At 35.2% G+C, this 18,633-nt stretch overlaps 1 protein-coding gene across 5 annotated transcripts in view; it reads left to right on the top strand.

Annotated features, from left to right (window-relative positions):
• Nucleotides 1-18,633, top strand: part of LOC110110293 (flowering time control protein FCA-like) — a 51,796-nt gene that overhangs the window by 22,186 nt on the left and 10,977 nt on the right. For 4 of the 5 annotated variants that reach the window (XM_020841694.2, XM_020841693.2, XM_020841691.2 and 1 more), the window contains 8 exons: nucleotides 9,692-9,759; nucleotides 10,051-10,117; nucleotides 10,211-10,290; nucleotides 10,367-10,431; nucleotides 10,553-10,615; nucleotides 17,249-17,408; nucleotides 17,495-17,572; nucleotides 17,688-18,254. In XM_020841694.2, the coding sequence (XP_020697353.1) occupies nucleotides 9,692-9,759; nucleotides 10,051-10,117; nucleotides 10,211-10,290; nucleotides 10,367-10,431; nucleotides 10,553-10,615; nucleotides 17,249-17,408; nucleotides 17,495-17,572; nucleotides 17,688-18,254 (1,148 nt within the window). The remainder of the gene's footprint in view (nucleotides 1-9,691; nucleotides 9,760-10,050; nucleotides 10,118-10,210; nucleotides 10,291-10,366; nucleotides 10,432-10,552; nucleotides 10,616-17,248; nucleotides 17,409-17,494; nucleotides 17,573-17,687; nucleotides 18,255-18,633) is intronic. The other variant, XM_020841692.2, reaches the window with a different exon arrangement.

Here is an 18,633-nt window from a genome sequence, read left to right as displayed (position 1 = left end):
AAGGCTGGCGGCTGGTTGGGTGGTGGCCGGCAGTTGGGGCGACCAAGGGAGGCCGGCGGCGTTGGAAGGGGGGTTCGGTTTAGGTAGGAGATGGGGCAACGAGAAAGGGATGCCAGTTGATGGAGGAAGGGAAAGAGAAATCTATGAAGGTAAAGAGAAAAAAAAAGAAATCTATGAACCGCGAACCTCGGAATTCACCAAGGTTGACAGGTATTGCTCTCACCCTCGCATAGGGTTTCTCCTCTCAAGAACTCACAAAGAGATCTAGCAAGAAAGTGAAATTCTCATTCATAATCATCATTAGAAAATAATATAAAGACTAGGCTTTCATATATAGGCCTATAAAGCATAAAATGTAAAAGACACAAATGCTCTAAGGCTACAACATGACACAAATCCCTCATAGGGGTACGAGTGGAAAACTGAAAAATATAATTAAAAGAAATGCACTAAAACATCATAAAAGAAACTATAAATCGTAGCCGTCGATCTACGATTCCGCCGATGGTAAGTATGTCAAAATCTCCGGTTGATGTCCTCATCAGAATGACTTTTCTTGAATAAAGAATTTAGGAAGTTTTACATGTCTGTTAGCTGGAATATATTTTTTATTCAAACGCATGCTCCATCGTATGCATCCAATCAATAAAAGTCAGGATTTAATCTTGAATGTCTATCTTAACCCTAAAATCCTAGCAATATCTTATTGCTTTCCTTTTAAGATAAGGTTCTTCCTCTTTAAGCGGTTCTTGAAGCGCCGGATGGAAAGAGTTTTTCCTTTTGAGATCTAAGCAGTTCTCATCTAAATGAAATGAATGAGATTCTTGTTCATGCCTTTCATATCTCTCTAATCTATTTTATAATTCCTGAAGTTTACAGAGTAATTTTTCTGAAGTTATTTCTTGATTTTGGCGGGGTTTGTTTCTCTTTGTTGGCATCTTAAATCGAAGGCTCATATACCAATGCACCAAAAATGGCACTAAGAAGGGCAAGAATTGAATTCTATTAGCTGAATTTATGGTAAAACAGATTTAAATAAGTGTATCCATGTCCCTCTCAAGGAATCAGAAACACTAGACTGAACTTTGCTCAGCCAAATTAACACAAGAAAGTGAATAATATGAAAACAGATCTCTTTTTTAATGCTGAAATAAGATAGCCTTTCAACTTATTTTGTTCCCAATTACAAAATGCTTTGCTAATGTGCGTTTTAGACGGACAACACACCCGCATGAGTGTCAAATGTGCAACTAGTGGCTGGAATTGTTCCAGCCCACTGCCAAAATGCAAAATACACTAAATTAAACCACTATTCTACAAAAATAAAATTTAGGAAGAATAAAATAGATGGAAAATAAAAAACTTGATGTTGAATGTCTTTTCTTGAATGAAGAATTGATGGCTGTTTGTCATAAAAAGATAAAGCTGATGATAGATCAATTGGTGTTAGCAGAAGCTCCTGGCTAATTTGGGTGCCTGCCAATAACCTGTGGTTAAAGTTTCAAAGAAAGAAAACAAAGTACTCAAATGTACAAATAAAATCTAAATAATTGAAATTAACAATGTTATGAAAACAGAGAGCTTAATGAGAAACTTCTTGATTTAATAGAGATGACCCTTTTCGCTTGATTCTTGCAAACTTTGGTTATTGATTTCCATGCTAAAAACATCTTTTAGCCAAACTCGCTTAGTTCTGAGAATCTTATGTGTTGGAAAGCTACTAAAATCATACAACAAACAACAACAACATCAAGCCTTTATCCCACTACGTGGGGTCGGCTACATGAATCCTTTTTCTCCATTGTGTCCTATTAAAAGTCAAATTCTCGTTTAAATCTAATAAAGAAAGGTCATTCCTAATATTTTCTAACCAAGTCTTTTTAGGTCTACCCCTAACTTTTTTAATACAAGTCAAATCTAATACCTCTACTCTCCTAACCAGGTCATCTGAAGGCCGCCTTTTTATGTGACCAAACCATCTAAGGCGACTCTCTCTAATCTTATATTCTACTGGAGCTACTCCAACCTTTTCACGTATATGCTCATTTCGTATCTTATCTCTAAGGGTAAAGCCACTCATCCACCTAAGCATCCTCATCTCTGCCACACTTAACTTAGTATTATGCTTCTCTTTTAATGGCCAACATTTGACACCATAAAACATTGCAGGCCTCACTACCATCTTATAGAATTTTCCCTTAAGTTTGAGGGGTACATTTCTATCACATAACAAGCCCGATGCATTCCGCCACTTCAACCATCCAACTTGAATTCTGCTGATAATATCCCCATCTATTTCACCATCATTCTGAACAATAGATCCAAGATATCTAAAATGTGTACTCTTATTAATGACTTGATCGCCCAAAGTCACAATCCCCTCACTAGGACTATTACTACTAAAATTACACTCCATATATTCCGTTTTAGATCTACTCAAGCGAAAACCTTTAGACTCTAAGGTTGACCTCCATAATTCAAGTTTACCTTCAACTCCCTCTCTAGTCTTATCAACAAGAAGAATATCATCAGCAAAAAGCATACACCAAGGTACATCATCTTGCAAATGTCTAGTGAGAACATCCATGACTAAAGCAAAAAGATATGGGCTTAAGGCTGATCCTTGATGTAACCCAACCGAAATAGGGAAATACTACTAAAATCATATTTTAGCTAAATACTTGAGATCAAAAAATTCTTTAAGGAAATAGGTTGCTACTCAGTTGGACATAAGGGCGGACATGGAGGTGGAACGGACTAGTGGAGATGGCTGGAGAAAACACAGAGATAGTCTCTGTTTTCTGTTGGCTGGAATGGACTTGAGCACAAAGGAAAGAGTTCTATTGTTTAGGCAAACCAATCTTGGCAATATTTTGCCCCACTATCATTCCCTTACTCCTCTCCTTTTCTTTATCTTTTTGGGAAAATCCACCCCAAAGTGTAGGGATCTCCTTCTCAAATTCGGGAAACCTTAAATAGACTCCCTCACCTAACATAAGGCTTAGGTATTTATTGGGGAAAAAAAACCTAAAGACTCTAAAGACAATAATTATTAAACTACCTCTAATAATAGAAAAGGCTTATAAAAGACTTAAAAGGAAAACATATAAAAAATCACCTCCTAGCTGCGTCACTCTTTTTTCTTTTAGATCCCTTTTTCTACTATGTTGCTGCATACAATCTGTCAATCTGGGTAACAGAGCAAAATATTATGTTTTTTTTTTTCTGTGTTTTCTGCTTTCTATCTTCTCACTTGCTTATTTTCCTACTTTCCTGCTATTTTTGTTGCTGTTTTTTGAAGTTCCATGGTTTTGCATTTGTTTTGACTGCAATTTTCATGTTTCATGTTTGCTGCTTTGACATTTTTACAAATTTTATTGTTTCTGCACTTCCAATAGCGCGAAATTCATCACTTTTTTTTCTGCATCTCTATATCCCTGCACTGTGATTGTTTCTACATTCTTCCAGTTTCTGGCCTCTAAAATCCCAATACTTGCCACCTTTTTAGCCACAAAAAAATCTCACGCAGCAGTCCCTTTATTGTTCACGGTGAAGAGCGCCTTGTATTGTCACTTGAATAGCAACCGTACCTCTATTAATTCAAAAATTCAAAAAGCTCATGGCAGTTCTCTTCCACCATAACTCCCCGAGTCGCACCTCAAAATTTTCAACAACCTATTCAAATTTGAGTTTGGTTCGAATGTTAAAATTGAATTCAAATTTAAATTATTTGTCACCTTATCTCTTAAGTCTCCCCAACTATCTCCACAATACTTCCCAAATTTGAAATTTAAATTTTAAGTTTAGTTTAAATTGATATCCTTAACTAATTTCTAAGATTTTCCATGAAATTAACTATCTAATGCAATCCAAATCCATCGTTATCCCTATTCCATTTGAACCTTAACCGTCCCTAAATAAACTTCCTATAAATTCATTTTGAAACTCAAACCAAATTAATTTTTAGTCTACTCTAGAGATGTTTGGTAATAATCATTAGATCCTAAGCTAGAAATTCCCTTTTTCTGAACTAATTTTCTTACAGACGCTCTATCTCAAGTAAAAATATTGAACAATATACAAATTAATGACTTGATCAATTAGATAGGTGAAATAATCGCTTTGAAACTATTGAAGTTCTCGTTAAGTTTTATTACTTGCAATATCCGAAAGACATGTATAGCCGAAATTGCACACTTTTGTTAATATTAAAAACCCAATTTCTTGCCTAATTTAAGGCCACTTGTGGTAACACTAGGTGGATCGGTGCTTTGTTTCTATGGGAGTTTGCCAACAACCTAACCAACATAGCCTTTGAATGTTACACGTGGTTATCCAATGATTGGTGAAGACATTTACCAGATTGAAAGCATCTTATGATATTAATAATTCTTAGTGAATATTAAATATTATTATAATATAAATTGATACACAAGTATGATATGTTTTTAGTAACTTGGATCTATTATAGATCAGAATGATGATATAATTTTTAGAGTTAAGATGAATGATTAAAATGGAGAAGTGCCTCATGAGTGTTATGTGATAAAAGTGGGTGTTATGGAGAATTTAAGGTAAATATTGTGAAATTGTAAATATGCTTGCTATATTGTATGGATCCGGTGTTGGATCATAAAAAAGTCACTAAACTTAGTATGACATAAATGAGAATATTAAGTTAGTTGTGTGGAATGACTTGAAATTAAAAATTAAGAAATAATATTAAATGAATGGTTGGAGTGAAATATATTGAAGATGAGACATGAGGATCAGGTAGGAGGATCTATAAACATAATAATTCCTGCTAGTATAGCACATGACATAGTACAAGTGGAGACAAAGTAATGATCAGGCATGCGCACGTGCTCCAAATGAATGTCATTGCCTTTCCGTAAGAACTAGCTATTATAAACTATGTATCAAACTTGAAGTAGTAATCAAATTCACGTGCAATTTGTCTACATATTGTATGTGCTTTACATTCGCATGCCTAATAAGCTCAAACATTCTTGCTGTACACCATTAGTACATCTGCATAGGTGACCTCGGAAGTGTCTTACCAATCCCAAATTGTCTAATGGTATGTTTACCTTTTGACTTCTTTAGATGTAATAAATCTAACCATGCTCTTCCAGGATCATAAATCAATTAATCAGTTTTGGTTATGTCAAAGTGGCTTCTTTTTAGATTTTTTGATGTGAAACATAATTGCATGGATGAGTTGCTTAAAGGAAATTTGCACGCTTAATATTCCAAAGGGAAAGACAAATACGGAGCTCCAACGTAGTCACTTTGGTGTTGGGGAAGAAGTGGACAGCAGTTGGAGTCTTCCAGATGAAAGATACGGTGTTGGGAAGCCTGCAGAAATCAGCGGACAGCAGTCTAGTTTCCTTGGACAGCAGTTTTTGACTTTGGAAACTCCTTAGGACAGCAAGGGTTTGGGCTTAAATAGTTGGACAGCAGGTTGTGAGAGGGCAGCCCGCAGTTTGGAGATTTTAGGCGGTTGGAATCCAGATTTTCCTTGGCTGGAATACTGGGACAGCAGGGAAAAACTGATGTAGGCAAGGGGTGGGGGTCAAATCAAATCCTAATATTTGATTTTTGACTCCTCTAGCTCATTAATGTCTAGTAAAAAAATTAGCTCATTATGAGCTGACTTTTAGTTCATTTATTGAACTAAAAATTAGCTCATTATTTCTTAAAATGATTTTTCTTCTTTCCCCTTTTTTCTTCTCATTTCCTTGTCCCTTCCCCTTCCCCTTTTCTTCTTGTCTCTTGGAAAACCATAGCTTGTATTAATTGGGGGATGAATTCTATGCTTTGAATTCATTGGGAAGTTAATGATTTTAATGCTATACATTCCAGCCGGCTGATATTTCCATGCCTGGGCCTTTTTCCGAAACATTAACCTCCTTGATTCCGTGAACTTTTTGGCTCCAGTGAATAAAAGGCTTTAATATCTGGCGGGCTGCTTGCTTACCGAGACATGGACTCCTTGGTTCCATGAACTTTCCCTTTGATTCCTGTTCTGGTTTTAAGAGGGGCTGATTTCCGAAATGGGATGCTTTTCCCGTAACTATGCTGCTTTGAATTTTCGGTCTGCTTGCTGGCTCCTTGGTTCCGTGAGATGCTGGGCTGTTTTTCCAAAATGACTCTTGGAAATCCTTTGAAAAATAAAAGCTTGGGATGTTGTGAACATTAACTAAGGTGGCTTTTGGCATTCTCCTTCTTATGCCTATATATAGTAGTTGTTTGGGCTGTTTTAAATAGTTATGTGATAATGTGATTTTTGGAAAGAAACCTGAGTGGTTTTTGCTTTGGAAATCCTGCGGGCTCTTTCTAAGCTTCTTTCTCATCCCCTCCGGAAATCCTGCGGGCTCTTTCCAACTTTCGTCTCGGCTTCTAATCTCTTTCTTCTCTCCATAGTAACCATTCCATTGTATCATTCTTCTCAAAGTAAGCAAGTTTAGGGTGTCATTTTGTTTGTGTCAAAGTTTGTAAGCGTCCAAATTGTAAGTGTCGTCAAGTAAGTGTCTATGTTTGTAAGTTTCTTTATATAATATAAAAAGTGTCTTTTGAGTATTTTTATGTCTTTATTTTGTTTTTAGAAAGAGTTTTTTTTTTGTGATAAAAAATTTGGGCCCCTCTCCCAAATTTTTGATTGCATAAAAAACTGAACCTTTTGACAAATGGATGTTCCGTGGAGGAAGGGAAGAGATAGGGGAAGTGGGCGGCGGGTCCAAGGCAGGAGGGAGGGATTAATTGATGCTTAGGTGGAAAGTGGAGAGAGAAAGAATTTGAATTTGATTTCAAATTCAAATGGGAGTTGGGCTTAAGAGGGAAATCCAAGGTGGAGCCCAATCATGGGGCCGACAGCGTTAAGAGAGGGAGGAGGATTTTGTGGAGGAATTTAATAGCTTCCAAAATAACTCATGGGAATTAGGAAAGCTATCATGAAATCCAATTTAATTTGAATTTCAAATAGACTTGAATTTATGCACTTTCCTAATTAAGATTTGCAAATAAGGAAAGTTTTTGAAATTTGAATTTTAAATTTCATATTGAGGTAATTACTTTCCTTTTCTCTTGGAGTTAATTTAGGAAGGGAGTTATGATAATTGAAATCATCATAATGGAATGGGGCAAGAGGGAGGTGATTAAGGAGTCTTAATTGGGAGAATTTAATGACGAAGGAGAGAGAGAGGGGTTAGGCATTAAGGAGGTGGGGCTAAGCAATTAAGGTGATTGGGGACATAAATCTGAAAATTAATTTCAGATTTATGTTGATTGAGAACCTCTCCTAAATTAGAGGGGGATCATTTAAGAGAGGATTTAAATTCAAATCTTTGAATTTTGAATTTTAAATCTCCTCCTAAATTGATGGGCTAAATTAGAAAAGATTTTATGATGGAATTAAATTCAGATTTTGGGAGCTATGGGGGGAAAGGGGTCGGTGATTGTGGTGGTGCCTAGGGGACGGCGGGTGGAGAAGTTTGGGTGCCGGCGGGTGGGGAATTTGGGGAGGTGGAGCCGGCGTGTGTAGGGAGATGGGGAAGGGGAAAACAAATGCCAGGAGAAATAAGAGAAAAAAATGGAAAATCTAGGGAGCTACAAACCTCAAGTATTTCTTCCTCAAGAACTCACAAAGAGATCTTGGAAATCTCGGAACTCACAAAGAGATCATTTCCTTCTCAAGAACTCACTAAGAGATCTTGGGAATCTAGGAACTCACAAAGAGATCCTTCTCCTCTCATGAACTCACTAAGAGATCACACAAGTAGAATAAACTTTTCCTTCAATAATTCATCATCTCATTACACAAGAAAGGGCCTCTATATATAGGCCTAAGAAACTAAAACAAGACACATATGCCCCTATGGCTTACATAGGACGACCCTCTTAAGTGAGGGTAAAAACGGAAAATTTATAATAAAAAAAATTAAAATTACAAATAAAATATAAGATAATGTGGGACGATGACAACCATCGATCTTCAGCTCCTCGGATAGGCATGGATGGTAGGATGTCCGCATCAGTTTTGGAAGTATTTTTTTATGAAGTATATGATTATTTCTTCAGTAAGTTTTGTATATAAATTACTTGCATGTTGAGTACTAAAGAATGCTGGATTTTTCCAAATTTGTTAGAATATATTGATGAGCGTGAAATACCATATTAATTAAGGTGGTACTGCGATGGCCTTCACTCACTAAATTTAAGCAAGGCGCCATCAAACTATCTAATGCCTTACCACACATCTCAACAATATATTGGTGTGTTTCAATAGCTTTGCAATATCTCTTCCTATGCCCTAGATGCCTAATGCCAGGGCCTTTTAAATAAACATTTATATATGAAATAACTCCATATCTACTGCAGTTGTTCTTGGGCTCAGTAAATTGACATTGTACATAGAGGCATGAAAAGTTAGCTGCACTGTTATGGATGATTACTTGAGAAATTTCTGTAGGAACAAAGCAGCACAATTTTGTCTTTTTGGAGCGCATTAAATAAGTATTAAGTGCTAGAATGTTGTAATTTTTACAAGAATATGAACAATATGTGTGCGTACAGTGCTGTTTCTGTGAGAATGATATTGTAATGTAAAATTTGTACTGAAGTATTCCTGATAATGCATCGTGTTCAAGAGAACATCCATACGCTCATTCAAAATCAAGCTCAGCTTGACTTTTCTTTATTTCAATATTTGTTGAAGATTTGAGTCGAGCTGATTTCACTTGATTAGCATTACAGATATTTTTGTAGCTATATCAGATAAAAGAGACTGAAAACTAGGGTGAAGGCTGATAAATAAATTGATATGGTGAACTGAATATAATAAGGTCAATAATAAGAATAATTAGAAGAATAGTTCCAATATGAAAAATAATAGAGTTTCTGACAGTAAAATTCTGTATAAGTTGAGGAATTTCTGTTGGGTTCTAGATATTTTCCCTAAGTAGAAAAATAAATGTGGCTGGCTGCAGAACTTTATATTGGACCTAACTAATTACTCATTAACGAATTGACATACATGGAAGTAAACAATTAGCAATGCCCATGTAAGAAAGAATTAATTTGTTCTATCTGAATACAATAGCAGCTCCTGATTCGTTATAGCTGGAAAAGCCCGCTACTTTCTCTTCATCCCTTTACCTGCAAAATAGAAATGGCACTACCTATTGGGTTTGTTTGAGCATTTTAGTTTGACTCTGGTTTTGATTATATTTTTTCTTTTGTGTGACTATTTTGGAGCCAAGTAACATTTATTAGTGGCAGATGCTAATTGGATTGACCATACTTAGATATGCAATGCATTAGTTATTCTTTTGTAAAAATTTTTCCTAGAGTTGCAGCTACTTTTTACTAAAACCTAGAATTATTTAGTTTTCTTCGTTGTAGTGATTAAAAAACCACTGTAATTGCCGCATTAAAATTCTAATCTTCATTTGTTAATCTTTCTTTTATTTGTATTCTTTCCATATTTTATCATGACTATGTAAACAGTAATGAAGTCCAGTTTAGAAGCTTATAAAATGCTAATATTTTAGATAATGTTGTCAATAATTTTAAATTACGGTAAATTGCATAATGTAGCTTCCCTTTGTTTTCTTTATGTAACTTTGTTCTTTATTTGCTATACTTTTTGTGCTACTTATTGTTTTTTGATTCAATACTTGAATATATTTAGGCCCAGCTGAGGACAAGTTATTTGTTGCATCACTCAACAGGCGGGCCACGGAAAAGGAAGTTGAGGAAGTAAGAATTTCTATTTTTTTAATTTCTTAATCAAAATTATTCTTCTATGACATCGTTCATCCTCTAGATTAAATACGTGACTGGATGGCTTACTTCTAGTTTATCATCCATGATGCTGTCTGATATTGTTTTTGCGAACTTATATTGCAAAAAATGTCTTTGTGAAGCCATGTTCAAGAATTCTTGAGTAGAATTTCTTTCTTTAGCCATATGTTTTCTTGATTGGTCGAAGATTTTGCTTATTTCATTTGATATACTAATACATTTTGATAACTCAAAATTCTGTGACAGATTTTTGCTCTCTATGGGCATGTTGAGGATGTCTACCTTATTAAAGATGAGATGAAACAGAGTCGTGGTTTGTGCTTTCACTCTTCCTTTACTGGACTATTTTGTCTGCATTACACCGCGATTTAGTTATCTACTTATCTTTGTTTTCCCTTTTGTGGAGGATGTGGCTTTGTGAAGTTTTCGAATAGGGATATGGCTTTAGCAGCAATGAATGCACTACATGGGACCTATGTGATGAGGGTAAGTTGGACCTTTTGTTGATTTTTCTTAATTATGTGATTTATTTTTTGACGATTCTATTGGCCCTTCTTATTAGGGATGCGAGCAGCCATTGATTGTTCGGTTTGCAGAACCAAAGAGGCCAAGGCCTTTTGATCAGAGGTCTTTCTTTCTTTTGTTGAAATTGCGACTATTACATGTGATCTGTGTTACCTTTGTTATCTTAGTACTTCTAATAGTGCTCTCTAAGCATTTTGTTATTTTTTCTTCTTTTGAAAAGCAGGAATGCCCCTGCATTTGGTGGTCCTGGGTTTGGTCCTCATTCTGATGCCGTAATCCTTAATAGGTAATTTCTCCGTCTCTTCAAATAGTGCGTCACTTCTATTCCATGCATAAATTAAAATCCTTCATGAATGGACGAAAAGGGTTATAATTTGTGTTTTGTTTGGTGATTAAATCCTTCACTGGTATTGTTTTCTTGCTAAATTATCAACTTGCTAAAAAATCTTTGGCTTTCTACTATGCTGAGCACTAGTGGAGTTGTAGTAGTTCTCATTTCTGGGATTGGAAATCTTGAATGTGGTATTTTCTGCTGGATCACGGAAACTATATATTCAGATTTTCTGCATTGCACGAGCTTAAGAAAACAGCTTGAATGTTCTCCTTAGCGTAGCAAGAGCCTCTTGTATGAATAGTTGCTTAGCTTCTTTTTTCTTGAAAATTTGGTAGCAATCACATGGATTTTGGATCGAGAAGTAACCTATTTCGGGAGTGAATGATTAAAGAGTTTAAATTGCATGTCTTTATAGAAGCTCCTTTTTTTGGATGGTACTTGAGTTGTTCTATGTGATCATAGACATGTCTATGTATTCCATTAGAATCCTCTTTTTTGTAAGAAAGAGTCATTCTCTCTCCCTTCTTTAATATACTGCTACATTAAGGGAAGCAATATATTTTATTGATGCAATACAGCCCATAAATCATGCCAAATCAAGTCATAAAAGCCCAATTGGGCATGGGCTAATTACTAGGAGTAATACTAGGCCACAACAGGTTTGAAGCATGTATGCTTTCATGCCTTCTTAGGCCTATATTCATTCATAATTGAATTTCTCTTATTTTAATTAGATTTGATTATCCTCTTTGGAGATTATCAGGTTTGAATTTGAATATTTATTAGGATTGGATTGGACTAGATTTAAATTAATTAACTTTGCGTCTCAACTATATTTTTGTAAATAGGGACGCACGGCTTGCATGATCATTGTACACATTATGAAGTGCATGAAATTTTTTTGAGGGCAATCAATTGCGATCTGGTTCTGAATTGTGCACATAGATCGCTTCAAGTTGTACATGCAAAATTTCCCTCTTTTCCTGGCATCAAGGTTGGAATTAAATCTTTGAATCAACGATCCTTCAAATCTTGCACTCTAGCCTTGCTACCATGACCATTTTCTGTGCTTTCACACCACTTATCTTCCCTGCTAGTGAACCCATTGTTGACTTCAATCCAATAGCATCCCTAGCTCGCTCCTATTTGGTTCCACTTCCTTATAGCTTCTTCATTGTTCATCATTAGCTATGCGCGTTGCCTCCACCCTTTCACCACTAAATTTGTGATATCCTAACTTCTTCTTTGCTCAATTTTGACGCTCGTGTCTGTGATAATATTGTACATCAATGCATCATCTCCAGTGCAAATTTCACTTATCTTTTGTTCTCTCCGTATTAAGAATGAAAAAAAATATTGTTTTAACTTTGCTAGATTATTTTGGAGATTTACTTCATAATATTTTATGAATTAATTGGAAGTAGAGAGAAATAATTGCCTTTTCTAAGGAACATCCTCACTTTGCATGCATTGCCAAGCTACTATGGAAATCATTTGTCGTTTAATATGTCAATCATCAATCCTTGAAGAATAAGGAGGGCATTCTACTCCTAGATTAATTATGGTACCATCTGTTCTCTAGTTAGTCAATTAAATAAGATACATGATGTATTCTCAGGTGTAGAGATTTCTATTCAAAATTTGTTGATGTTTTTTATGATTTTTTTGACAAGATAATTAGGCCGTTATGGGTGATTTTCAGTATTTCTTCTCTTCATCCCTGTTTATTGAAATGGATTTTTTATTTGTCTCTTATAATGTTAAATATTGCAAATTCTCAGAAAAATTGTTGCCCTTCTGTATGTCCTCCCAACAACATCACAACTCTTTAAAGTTTTTTCAACCTTGACGAATTGATGCATGATAGATTAAGTTTAGATTTATTACAGTATTTAGTTTATAGATAATTATCCTTTTGGATGATTATTATAATAAGTTTAAAATTGAATTTTAAATTAGGCTAGGTTTGATTTTAGATTTTATCTTGTTATCCCTATTTCTATAAATAAGGTTGTTTGCTTTGTAAATATGTATTGATTAGATGAATGAATTTATAGCTTTGAGTGCTAATTATATTTTCCCTTTCTTTCTTAAAATTTCTGTTTCCATTCACTCTATATCCCTTCTATGGTTGCTTCTTCTTCTCTCTTCCTCTCTTCCTTTTCTTCTTCATCTCTCTTTCTAATCTTCATCAATTTTGGCAATTGAGATCTACTCCTTTCTATTGTTGAATTTGTATGTGAAAACATTATATATAAATCTATAGACAGTACATTATTTGAAATTTGTTCAAAGAATGAACCCTTGAAAGCATGTTATCCTTCACCATTGCTTACATATTTTAATTTTATTGTATCATTTTTATAACTTATATTGACTTGATGAATTCAAAAAACATATTGAATTACATAGTACAAAATATCTAAGCATTTTGAATTGAATAATATGAAATTTCTTGATACTGTAAATATCACTAGGACTTGAGAGTATAATGGACATGATTTTGTCATGATTTCTAGATGCTCTGAGTACTTCATTCAAATTAAACAGAAGAAATTGCGTATAAGGATTTGTAGTACTTTCCAACTAAGTCCAATTCCACCTACCTTCCTAAATTTTGATTGTATGTAGATGAAGCTATACAACAACAACAACAATATCAAACATTTATCCGACTATGTGGGGTTGGATACATGAATCCTTTTTCTCTCTGTGTCCTGCTGAGAGTCAAATTCTCTTTTAAATCTAATAAAAAATGTCATTTCTAATATCTTATGACCAATTCTTTTTAGGTCTACCTCTACATCTCTTAACATAGACTTATCATAGATCAAATCTAATGCATCTACTCTCCTACTCAGGTCATCAGAAAGCCGACGTTTTATGTGACCAAACCATCTAATGCGACTCTCTTAATTCTTTTTTTTTAGAACATTTAAGCCAATTAAGACAAACTCACTCACATACGCATACACAAGACTTGAACCCAAGATATCTTAATTGATAACCAAAGCTTCAAACCAACAGAGTCTCTCTAATCTTGTCTGCCATTGGAGCTACTCCATCCATTTCACATATATGCTTGTTTCTATATGGATGGAGCTATAAATGGAAAAAATGTTGACCAAAATATCTTGGTCAAATGAAAAGGTCGAGCTCCCGCAGATCATACATGGATGATTAAGGATGGATTGGAGAGCAAGCACATAATCTCTTGGTTGACTATATGTATGCTAACTTTCTAAAGAATAACTTTTGGCATCTCAAGGGAGTTGATGCAGTACAACTTACTAATCGGGTTAAATCACCCTAAAATTTTAATTGGGCATATGGAAGAATTAAACCAATCCATAATAGGGGTAAACTGGGAACATTTTTATGCCCTATTAAGCCCGTATCTATTTGTGATTGAATTCCTTTTATTCTTACTACATTTAATTATCCATTTTGGAAAATATTATGTTTGAATTTAAATGTTTGGTAGGAGTGGATAGGAGTAGATTTGCTTTCAAATAATTGTCTTTATCTTTGTAGTCCTCTTTCTATAAATAGGAACACTTGTCTTGTAATTGATTATTGAACATATTATGAAGTTAATGAAAACTGTATGATGTCAATTGAATGCTCTTTAGATCCAAGTTTATGCGGGTGCTTTACGGCCCAATTAATTATAGAGTAATGAATGTTAAAGTCTATTCTTGCTATTGTTTGAGCCAATGTTATCAAAAGCGTCAAACACTTTTAAGGTGATATGAATGCAAACAACTGATCCATTTGTGATGTAGAATGGTGGGGGGTGCCGGAAAATAAAAATTTAAAAAAAAAAATCTGAAATTCAATTTCAGATTTCCCTTAATTAAGGGATTTGAATTTGATATTCAAATAAGTTGGAGGGAAGGATAAGAAGTGGTTAATTATTCCCCTAATTGGATTCTTTAACAAGTAAGGAAATAATTAAAGTAGGGGAGAAAAAGGGGCCGACCAAGTGAGAGGGAAGGAGGTGTCTAGGTTCATTGAATGTGAATCAAGCATTAATTGGGATTGGGAATTAAATCCGAAATTAATTTCAGATTGGGAGTAATTGGAGGGGTTTCTTAAAGTAGAACTTATTAAATAGGAAGTTTTTGAAATTCAAAATTTATTTGAATTCAAATTGAATAACTTTTCAAATTAACATGTAGTTAATTTAAGAAAGACTCTTAATTCAATTAAGATTGAAATTTGAATATGAAATTTGTCCAAATTAAAACACACCACATATGGAAAGGGATTAATTTGGGATTTGAAGATGTAGAGGCAAAGAGAGGCACTATGGCTGGCGGTCAAGTGAGGGTTAGGGTTTGATAGTGGTGGCTAGGAGGAAAAGGAAGGTTTTGGTAGGGAATAAATGATCCTTGAGGCCGGTGGTGGTGTTCGACTTAGAGAGTGGGGGGGAGGGAAGAGAGAAGCTCGGCCGGCGGCTATGAAGGGGGTATGGCCGACGGTCATGGGAGAAGGAGAAAAGAAGTTCAGGGAAAGAAATATAAAATCGTGAGCCCGGACGCTTCCTACGGCTGACGAGTGATACGTTGCCCTTCACCAAGGGATTTCAAGCCACGAGCCCGAACCCATTCTGCGGCTGGTGGATACTACGATTCCCTCTCATAGGGATCTCACCAAAGTTCTTCCCCAAGAACAAAAGTGCATAACAAATTTTTTTTTTAAACTCTATCATTTCTTAATACAAGAGCAAGGGTTTCTATATATAGGCCTTAAAAAGAACTAAAAGATAACTTTTCCCCTTGGGCTAAGACCCTCAAGTAAGGGCTTAAATCAAAAATACTATTAATAAACTAAGATAAAATGGAGGGATCTCGGCCGTCGATTTTCGTCTCTTCCTTTTATTCACGTCCACCGTCGGATGTCCACATCAATTAGCCATTACCATAAGTTCTTTACTAAGTGAGGTATTCAATTTTTTTAGCACTTATAAATTTATCTTAATTATAAGGTATAATTTTGAATAATGTAAATAAATAATGATCACATGAAGTTACACTGAGCAGAAGAATGAATCTTCATATTTCATTGCATTCAAAGTTAAAAATATGTGTTCCAAGTTCGAAGACATGTTAAATGGTCCAAGTATCTACGATCTTCAAAGGGTAATATTATAGTGTGTAGCAAAGGGTAATACAATCTTCACTACTATATTTTCCATCTCAATTATTATCCGTGCTCTCATCTTTATCATCAAATTTGAGCACTCCATTTGTTCCTTTGTCTCTTTAAAATAATCCCATCGTTAATATCCTGAATTTTTACTCCTATATAATTTGAAGCACTTACATGTGCTTGATTAAATTTGGTTCCTATAGTGCATCTTTATTTCTTCAACTCTTGATGCTCTTTCCACATTATCCCATAATCAAATTACCACCAACAAAAATTAACTCGTCTTGAGTGTTCAGAGTATTAACTCTCATCAATCAAATCAAGGAAAGATGACTCACTGTGTTGTGGGCACTTGCCTTAACACATCTTACTAATGACCTGTGAAATTGGGTTTCTCCATTATAAGAGCTTTAAACTTTGCTGGACAATCATCACCTTACAACAGCCAAACTATCATTAATGAAGCCGATTTGAAGAATTCAATGAACCTTTTTGTTAAAGCTGTATGTGGAGGAATGCAATGGATTTTTAGTCAAAATTTACTTGCTTGTATATCCCCTTTTTGCAGTTTATTTCAACAAAGTATTGTTACTTTTACTTATTTCAAGCAAGGTTATTTAAAGCACATTGAACTTGTGCTTTAAGTTTGATGCGGAGTAGAGTGGTACGAATGTGCGTCACTGTAAAGAAATGGGCTTACACCATAAAGCATGGTCTATGTACCAAAGCACACACACATTGTCCTTGCTTGTAGAGAGTACTACATGGGTGCTCCACTCCTTCCTAGTCGGTGATGAAGATCGATTCAGTTATGAGTTAATATTATATGTTGCTTATCACATTGTGCATGCCTTATTGCTTTTTAGTTAATAATTTTTTGTATTACTATTTGATTTAAAAAACCATATATCATTTCATAATTTTAATTTGTATGATGGTTGTCAAATAGTATAATAATATATGATATTTTTTCTGATATGTGCATTTCAATTAACCCAAGTGTGTTTTGGTTATGCTTAGAGCTTTAAAGCAATTCAATCTTCTCCATCTCATATTGTGCTTTGTGCATTAACAGCCTTGATTTCAAGTTGATAATTCATTATTTCAGATAGCTAATTATTGTTATTATTTCCATTTTCTCCTTGGTATCCCATAAAGTTTGGTGGTACATAGGCATAAACTTTTTTGGGTAAGGGTACTTCTTTGTAATGCAACATTTTGGCATTAAAAAAGGGTTCCTCAAGGTTTGAAATCTTAGAAAATGTAAATCATAATCATCATTAGTCTTATGTCAACTACTAAAGTTGATTTTATGAATCCTCATTCTTAATTTATTCCTAATAAAACATAGAAAGTATGGATGATATGCCTTATGGACATTATGTTTAATCATATTTATGTGGTTATTATGCTAATTCTTTTTCCTTGTAGACAACCAGAAAAATTTGATGAGCCACGAGGTGGACACGTACCGCATAAGGGTTGGCCCCCACTTAGTCCTCAGAGTGGTGTTCTGCCATCACAGTCAAGTACTCAAGGATTGGGAAGCCAAACAGTTGGCATGGGTGGCATTCCTCCTACATTGGTTGGAGTAAACTCTAAACTTATTTTTGGGTTCTCTATAAGATCAGCATATGTTCTCTAAAATGGTCTTCGTTTTCATTGTGTATTTGTTAGCCCGGTTCCTTTGGAGATGGTTTGCCTCCTTCAAATGGTGCTTTGCCAAACCTTGCACCAATATCATCATCTTCTCAGGTAGTCCCTCACATAAACTTTTTTTCTTTCTCTTATTTGTCCTCAACAAACCATCTATATTTATATTTCTTGAAAATCAGCTTAGGTAACGTGTTTTTTTTTTCTTTTTCCCTAGAGTTTTAACCCTCCTCTTGCACAAGCCCCGCCATCTATTGGTCAACAAATTTTACCATTGCAGAAGTCTCTCCAGCTCCCCCAAAATGTACCACCGGCTTTGCCATTGCATAATGCTCTGATTTCATTTTCGCATGCACAAACACAAGCTTTACAAGCACCGATGCAGCAACTTGGACAGTTTCCGCTCCCTCAATCTATTGCCCTCAACTCCTTCAGCCAAGCACAGCAAGTTCCTGGTCTTAGTGGACAATTGTCTGCTTCGTCATCTCTAACGCCACAAAATGCTACTGCTGCTGCTCTTCATAATCCTTTAGGCCTACAACAACAAGGCTTAACAGGTGTTCCTAATCAACAGCAGTTACCTATTTCGAGCATCTCACAGCACCTGCTTCAGCAACCAGGACATCAGTTGCCGACCCAGATGCTGCTGCAGCAGCAAGCACAAACTTTACAATCAAGCTACCAGACTTCACAGCAGGCAATTTTTCAGATTCAACAACAGCTACAGATGATGCAGCAGTCAAATATAAGCCAGCAGCAGAGTTCTCAGTCTGCCAAGCAGCAGGTAATCTTCTACACTATTTTGGCTTTAGGTTTATAATGTTGGGCGTGACTGACCTTCCTACTCTTTGTGATGTGAAACTACGAGGAGTTTGCTTAGAAATTTAAAAAGAAAAGATTAAAGTGTTGCTTCTTATGAATTTAAAACTAGCTCATAAAATTGAGTTAGGAATTTGAAAATATCAACTTGCTTAGGCCAAAGATTCGCAATAGAGATTAACCAAGCCGATTCAATCCAAGTTCTAGGAGAATTTAATATGCAAAGTACAATAACAAAACCCAACGTTTAACAATAAGAATTTCACCTTGGGGCCGTATCACTCAAGAGGGAGTGGACTTTTGGCGGAGATAGAAGATCCAAGCGATGAAAGAAGTTACCACTA

This window comes from Dendrobium catenatum, unplaced genomic scaffold (assembly GCF_001605985.2).
Source record: "Dendrobium catenatum unplaced genomic scaffold, ASM160598v2 fragScaff_scaffold_636, whole genome shotgun sequence".
Lineage (NCBI taxonomy): Eukaryota > Viridiplantae > Streptophyta > Magnoliopsida > Asparagales > Orchidaceae > Dendrobium > Dendrobium catenatum.
The sequence above is the reverse complement of the archived record's forward strand: the minus strand, read 5'-3'. Positions and strand labels throughout refer to the sequence as shown.